At 48.3% G+C, this 8,076-nt stretch overlaps 1 protein-coding gene across 1 annotated transcript in view; it reads left to right on the top strand.

Moving 5' to 3' along the window:
* Positions 1 to 4,680, top strand: part of TGFBRAP1 (transforming growth factor beta receptor associated protein 1) — a 67,849-nt gene extending 63,169 nt beyond the window's left edge. The window contains exon 12 of the mRNA XM_023618494.2: positions 1,939 to 4,680. Coding sequence (XP_023474262.1) covers positions 1,939 to 2,115 — 177 coding nt within the window. The 3' untranslated portion in view covers positions 2,116 to 4,680. The remainder of the gene's footprint in view (positions 1 to 1,938) is intronic.
* The last annotated feature ends 3,396 nt before the right edge of the window (positions 4,681 to 8,076 follow it).

The raw sequence follows: 8,076 nt of genomic DNA on the forward strand, positions 1-8,076 counted from the left end.
TGACCAATCAACATTCTATTTAAGGTAGATTTTGCCTATGGAAAAGTGTTCTTTGTCATGTGTCTTCTCTGCAACTTCAGCACATCAAATGTGTTATTCTACTCATATAGAAGCAGAGGTACGTGTGAGCAGAGGCAGACACTGGGCCAGCAGTGTGGCACTGTTGTCGTTTTCCTCCCCTCCTAGACCCTGACGTTCAAGAGAGCACGTGGGCAAGTCTAGCACTTCCTTATTGAGTACCTGTTGTGTGCCAGGCACGGTTCTACACTTTACACCATGGTATCATTTTATCAACACAACAGTTTTATGCAGTATCTGCTATTATCTCCTTTTCACAGAAGAGGACGCTGAGGCACAGAGAAGTCATACAGTAAATGGGGAGCCCAGATGTGAATTGCAGGCCAATTCAGAACTCCACGTTCTTGGTCCCTATATTTAGTCAGCTTGGGCCGCTATAACGAGTCCTGTAGGCTGGGGGGCTTAAGCAACAGACTTTGATTTCTCACAGTTCTAGAGGCTGGCAGTTCAAGAGCAAGGTGCTGGTAGATTCGGTGCCTCGTGCATGGTGAGGACTTGTCCTGGCTTATAGACAGCCCCTTTCTCCCTGCGTCCTCACCCGGCAGAGAGCGCAAGCTCCGGTCCCTCCTCCTCTTAGAATGGCCCTAATCCCATCGTGGGAGCCCCGCCCTCGTTTCCTCCTCTAACCTTAATCACCTCGCAAGGCCCCCCCCCAATGCCGTCACAGTGGGAATTAGGGCTCCAGCATGTGAATTTGAGGGGGACGCAAATGTCCAGTCTGTACCAGTCCCCAGGCTTCTCCTCCTCTGGAGAATTCTGTCTTGTGAGGCCCATATTCCATGCAGCTGGTGGCGATCTTTCCAGAGCAGGAATCCAGTGTGTTCCTCCACTCAGAAGCCTTCACTGACTCCTCAGTGGGGGAGTCAAGGCCTGGAAGAGTCAGTCTCCGCTCCTCTGGCCCATCCCTGTCCATCTCTCGCTGCGTGTCTAGACGCGTGGGGCCTCATACATACGGCCCTTGCGCCTGGCCCACCCTCTGCCTGAGACATTCGCACCTTTCCCTTTTGTGCCTGGTGAATGCCCGCTCGAAACCCAGCCTAAGTATTTTTCCCTTTGTGAAACCATGGTATCCCTTTAAGCAGACTAACCGTCTCCTTTGCCCGTTCACATACTGTGCACGTGCATTCGTAATTGTCTCCCTTTACTGTTACACCTCGGTTCTTTGAGGGCAGGGACTTCATTTATTTACCTCAGTATTCCTAGAGCCAAGCCTGGCATCTTGAAGGCAGTTAATAAGCGTTGAATGACTGATTAATAAGTACAGAACGAATCGACTGAGTTGCTATTCCATCTTGCCAAAAGGCTGACCTGCCTGGGTCGACCCAAGTGAATTGTGCAGAAAGGCTTTTTAACTTGCAGAATTCAAGTCCGGCGAATGAGACAGGGAGCAATGGAGTCACAGCTCAGTTTGTCACTTACCTTTAAAGAAATGAAATCATGTTTCCTAGGACCTGGCAGGAATGTGCCCGTAATCAACCAAATGGCTTTGACTAAATCCCTATCATGCCTTACTGTTTTTTGTTTGTAAATGAGAGAACCAGGAATTAGATGATTTATATGCTCTTATTCAGCTCTCACATTACATGACTTTATGTTTGAGAGAGGATCTTGGTTAGAAACGCCTTGGCCACACAAGCAGCAGCTGCTTTTGTAAAATAAGAAAGCAGTTTTGCAGTTTTTATTTTTACTTCTCCAGATACTAAGGATGTTTTTAATTTCACTTCTAATATTCTGTTTCGAGAAGTTGATGTTAAGGCAGTCCTCATCAGTAATAGCAATCGATGGAGTAATGTGTGTCAACTCTGAAAAACTGGTCTAACTTTATGAGAGAGAATCCACAGTCTTTATTTCTTTTTGCAGATGAAGTTGAAAGGAAGCTCAGTTCGGCTCTCGGACAAAAAGCTTTGCCAGATGTGCCAAAATCCCTTTTGTGAGCCCGTGTTTGTTAGGTATCCAAATGGAGGTCTCGTCCACACGCACTGTGCTGCCAGCAGACAAACGAACCCCAGTTCCCCCAGCCCTGGCACCCGGACTTGAAGAGGCCCAGCCGAGGGCGCGAGGGGGACCCTGAGTTCTTTACCAAGGCTGCTGGGTGCAGAGAGCAGGAAGCCGCTGCCCTTGGGTCAGCCAAGACGACGGGATGAGCCCTGAGTGCTGGGGAGCCTCAGTCATGTGAACCAGGGCCTCTTGGCTGCTGACCACTCTGCAATGAATGTAAATGGAAAACCCCGGAAACAGACACCTGCCAGAGTACACCCGTCCAGGTTCTTAGTAATCCAAAACAGACGTCTGCTGTGTGAGGAAATGAGCCTTCCCCGTGCAATGCAGACAGACGGCCCCCAGCCCCACCCCCCGAGCCTGAGACCTGCATTTGCACTGGAACCGTTTGCTTCACGGTGGCAAAGGTGAAGCCCTGTCTCGGCTGAGTGAGTGGCCAGGACACAGAGCCCTGTGGCAGGCGGGCTTCACCCGCACCTTCCCGTCCCGTGTAAGTACCCTCTCCGTCCACGAGGCACGGCCGCTGGGGTCCTGTCTGTTTCTCCAGATGACCTCGGGGGCTCTGCCTTGCCCTTGGAAATGGCTGACCTGAGGGAAGTATTTGTGTTCCTTCCTTCTTCCCATCTGCTCTCAACCCCTGAAAGATTCTGCCTTCTTTACCCAATCTCTCCCTTCTGGGTAAGTTTGTGTGCTTCTGGCTGCCCAGCAAGTGAAGACCTGTAAGACGCTGGTAAAGCCCCATGAGAGAAGCTGCTTGCCGGTCTTGAAGACAACAGCAGACAGGAGACCATGGCGGGGGAGGGCCCAATGTGTGTTCCTTTTTTGGCGCATCGTCTGCTGATTTGAAACTCCACAATCAACACGTTTGACTAAAAGTTTTTATTTGAAGTTATATCATCTTTGTAGTTTTTCTCTTGTTTAGACATTCATCTGTCGTATTGGTTAGGGACATTTTTTCTTGTTGAAATGTACCTCCTATTGAATACTTGGGAAATTAGAAGGGAAACGTTATGAGCACAAGCCGAGCGCGTTCCCGGGGAGGCCGGTTTCGACCTCACACTCTTAGCAGGGCGGGCAGTGGTGACAGCTGCCTTGCATGTGACAGAGACGTCGTCTTTCCTGGCGGGTGCTCCTGCACACCCTTGTGAGGAAGTCCAGCCAGGCCGCCTTACCTCCCAGCACTTTACACGCCTGCTCTGAGGTTTCCTGAACACGCAGGAGGAATGCCTCTTGCTCACCACGGACTGGGAATTCACTGTCTCTCTCTGTCTGACGTCTCTAGGAAGCCCAAGCTGTTGTTACTTAACTGCCCTCTTGAATTTCTTCGTTGTGATTATGGATTCTATTAGGAACTAACAGTAAAGACACTGTACCCCCTGCCGTAACGCTCAAAAAACAAGCATTAGCGTGTATGTGCCAGGAGAGGGCCTTGGAGCATCAGCCAAGCTTGGGCCCGAGGGAGGAGGGGCTCATTCTCCATTCTTTAAAAAATGTTTGCCTGAACTAATAATGGTCAGTATTCGTTTTCCTTTTGTGATTCTAAGTGGCCCAAGAAAGCAAAGGCATCCATGCATTCTTTCCTAACTATATCTCAATTATCTACAGAATAAATGATGAAGAAGTTATCCTTGTAACTCAACCATATGCCGGGTAAATTGGTATGAATTCAAAGCCCGGTCGTGAGCTTTACCCTGTGGATGACTGTGTTACGGGATGGTTGTACAGCTGTGTACATTATCATCACAACCTATGAGTTTGTGGTTATTCCGCAAAGAGCAAGTTACTAGGTCATGCAATGTTGCACTTTTAAAAGCACTGTTTCTCTGTGCACAAAATGGGTAAAATCTTGAAAAAGACTTGTGATTACTCATTGTTAACTTGAGGACACTGGTCTCTTTTTTCCTCTGAACGTTGATCAATATTTTGAAGTGTTTGTTATCCTTTAGAATAACGAGAATTCAAGTTGAACCGTTTTCCACCTCTACCGAATCCTCTAACACAGGCAGAGTTCTGTGACACTGCAGAATTGCCTCCTGTGTTAAAACCATACCTTTCTCTAACTCCCACAAACCCGTTTTCTTAAATCATATTTTTAAAAGAAATACATGGTTCTTTCTGAGGGCCTGCTGCTTTGTGACTGTGCCGTTGAATAGAGCAATTCGAAGCATCACTCAGCCCTCTTCTGCCTCGTTAGGTTCTGCGTAACCATTCTAGTTAAAACAGCATGAACTGGACTCAGCTGACATTAATATTCTGTGGGCAATACTATTTTAGTTTTATGAACTGTTTACCTGCTGTTGCCTATCAAGTCTTACTGTGGGGGTGTCGTGGAGGCTATGGGGCCCTGGGCCTGAGCTCAGAGCTGGAGAGCCTGCGCCCATGAGCTTGGGAATGTGGGCGTCCTTCGGAGCGCAGTGGGCTCAGGCGCCATGGGCGCACCGTCAGATCCACGCCTGTCACACGGCGAGGATGCCCTTGCATCTTTCTTTCTCTCCCATGGAAACCTTTGTCCTTGCAACTTTATCCTTCGCCCTGGTTGGGTCCCAAATACCCAAGATGTACAAATGTAAACTTGTTGATTTTATTAAAATTCTTTTAATTCTTTGTTCCTTCTGTAATTTTTTTTTCTTAAATAAAACTATCTTGGTGAGATGATGGTTCCCACTTGCATGGTACCTAGTCTGAAGAGCTCTGGAACTTAGGCATCCGGACCTGGTGGCCCCTACCAGCATCTGCAGAGGACTTACATTGGCGCCCCTTGAATTCTTTGTTGTTCTGTGCCGACCTTTCAATGATCCACTCCTGAGTTTGTCTCCTGCCTGTTCTGAAGGTGCTCTCCCTGCGTGCTGCCTTCAGAGGAATCGTGCCCTGAGGAGTTTAACAGAGAACATTCCTGGGTGCTTCTGAGTGCTTCACCTTTTAGCCGAGAGCTCCTAAATAAGCCTCTGCCCTTGGGTTTCTAACCCTGAGTGTGTTCAAGGAATGTAATTTTTTTAAACTTCACCTTTTAAATTTTGACCCATCCCTCAGAGCCTTGTTCATAGCAGTCTTTGAGCACTCCCATTGAATGAACTTCGCGGCACTTTCCCGGGTTCCTTCTCTCCCTCCAGGTGCGGGGTGGCCCTGAGGAGAGTGGGGTAACACAGCCCCTGACTCTTCTCACCCTGAGCTGCATGCTGTCGTAGGCTGGTAAATTCCGAATATGTGGAGGTGAGGTGTCATGAGTCATCCGTATTTGAGGCTGAAGAAACTGAGGTGCGTGTCGTTGGGGTGATTTTCCCGGCCTTTGAGACCCTCAAACCAGAGCCACAGTCCCCGCCCGCCCATTTCCCGCCTGGCACTTCAGCCACAAAGGAGAAAACCAGAGACCAACCCAGGGCTGGCTGTATTCGAACAGAAAATCAGGGAGCGTCAGCCTGACTCTCCTTTTCTCGTTTCTGTGTCAGTGGTAGCCCGTGGTGCATAGCAGACCAGAGATGAAAGGGGCTACGAACCCGGCTAGAAAGGAGGAGTGGTGGACTCACTGCCTGTGAGAAGAACACAAGGCCAAGGGGCTGAGAGAGAAAGAGCGTAAATTGGTGTCCTAACCGTGTCTGTGGTGGAGGCAGAGACTGGCGCCTGCCTCAGTTAAATGGGCTGTGACTCGTGTGAGGAGTAATTAGATATTAACTGACACCCCATTTGCTCTTAGTGGATCTGTCAACCTTAGCGTCTGAAATGGAAATGTACGAGAATCCAGACCATATGGACCAGGGGCCCTTTCACCTTCGCAAAAAAGCCAAATGGCTGGAGCACCATCTAAAAGCTTGTTAATACCTTGTTCAGAGATAAGCGCAGAGTTAATGAAGCCTGCTTTTCTTGAGTGTGCAGCCGGGGAGGGGAAACAAATAGCTATAATTCAGTCTGCAGTCCAGAGTTGTAAATTAGTTAAACAAGACAGGTGGCAAGAAGGGGTTAGACAGCAACACATAGGACTCAACAGGCTGAGGGTGACTTGAGAAGTAAAATGTTACCACTAGGTGCAGGAAGAGCTGGGTCTCATTGGGCACACTCAGCTGTGATCCTGCAAGTCTCATTCCTTGGACCTTGGTGATGTTGTCCATAGGCTGGAAGCGGAGCTGGGTGGTGTCTGAGGACCCTCCGTTCCAAGCAGGCGAAATCAGGGCAAAGTAGTGGAGATGGTCCAGCCTTTGAAAGGCAATGCTGTCCTGTAGGATCTAAGTTCTCTCAGGGGAGCACCCAGCATAGGGACTGCTGCAGCATCCAGGTGGATGTCTGAGCACTCCCACAGTCTCAGCGCAGTGTTGCAACGAGTAGAAAAGTGCCTCTTTGTAGTCTGAACACGCTGGTCCGGGAGTTGGACTATGTGCCCTTTCCAGCAGCTGGCTTCCAGGCGCCCCTTTCCTCCAGGGTCTCCCAATCTTGACTGAGAATCTCTTCGCCCTTCCTCATGTGCTCTGGCTTCCGCAGTCCTTCACCACAAGGGTTCTCTTCTCTAGAGAATGTTTTCCATTTGTCTCACTTGAAATACCAGTTTTCCGTTTCTGATTCCACTGGTGTTCAGCCAAGCCGGGGAGGCAGATTCCCCACCTAATGTCAAGGGGAGTGTGAGCTTCATGACCGGGCAGCTGCGCCCTGCTGCCCGTCGGCCTGGCTCATCCCAGCCTCTGCCCCGTCTTGTCGCCGCACGGTTAGGATTCCCCTGGAGCAGCTGGCGGGCTCTAGAACTGGGGTTCTCAGGCTGCCGGCACTCCCCGGCTCCCTCCTCTGCAGTCAGCACCTTAGAGTAAAACTGCCAGACCTACTTCTAAATAGTTGTTTAATGCAATGCTGATTTACAGGCACCTGTTGACTTAAGCTCGTAAATAGAGGTAACCGAAATGTTAAACTTTTGCTTTCTTGAGAATTAAAGAGAGCATCTCCCCAGTTGTTGTTTATACTTCCAAAGACATTTGATTTCTTTGAGTTAATTTATTCACTTTATATTGGTAAACATGGTCAAAACTCAATTTTCTGTCGAAAAAGATAGTTTACCATATTCTAATATAGCTGTATTTAATATATTTTCTATGTATGTTAGTCTTCTTGCCATTCTCATGGATTTTTTTTTTATTGTGGTAAAATACAGATAAAATGTACCGTTTTAATCATTTTTCAGTGTAGAGTTTGGTGGCATTAAGAACATTCAGTGTGGTGCAACCATCGCCACCATCCATGTCCGGAACCTTTTCATCTTCCCAAAAGCTGAAACTCTGTCCACATTAAACACAAATTCCCCATTCCCCTCCCCCAGCGCCTGGCGACCACCATTCTACTTTCTGTCTCTATGAATGTGACTGCTCTGGGTAACTATGGTGGAGTCATACAGCATTTGTCCTTATGTGACTGACTTATTTCACTTAGCATAACGTCCTCAGGGTTCATCCGTGCTGTAGCATGTGTCAGAATTTCCTTTCTTTTTAAGGCTGAATAATATTCTATTTCATGGCTTTAAAATAGTATATTTAGTTACCCAAAGTGTGTGTACTAGAAAATTTGCTTATACATATTTTATATAACGTTAGCATTGCTATTTCATATATCATCCTGTAAACTGCAACCCTATCGCCGCCGTCTAGAAGTCAACTGTTTATGGTCCTAATCTCTTCATTGGGTTAAAACAGACCAACAAACAACACTCACAAATGGTCTAATGCAGGCCCTTGACAATGGGTTCAAAATCAGCACAGAGAAAAACACGAAGATTTCCCCAACATGAGCAGCAGAAAGCTGATTCAGAAACAAGGGCCAGCCTCACTTATAACAGAAAAGTGACCAGAGCCAGCGCAGCTGCCGTGAAGGCCGGACGTGGATGCTGTGACGAAGCATCTCGGGCTGTGTGCTTCCTTGGCGGGCTTCCTGACGAAGGTGTGCACGTTCTCTGTCGTTTTTCCAACCTGTCTGCACAACCCTCTGCAGGGTCTCCGGAAGGGAAGGAGGTGTGCCTGCGACCAGAGCCTG

Source organism: Equus caballus, chromosome 15 (genome assembly GCF_041296265.1).
Source record: "Equus caballus isolate H_3958 breed thoroughbred chromosome 15, TB-T2T, whole genome shotgun sequence".
Taxonomy (NCBI): Eukaryota; Metazoa; Chordata; class Mammalia; order Perissodactyla; family Equidae; genus Equus; species Equus caballus.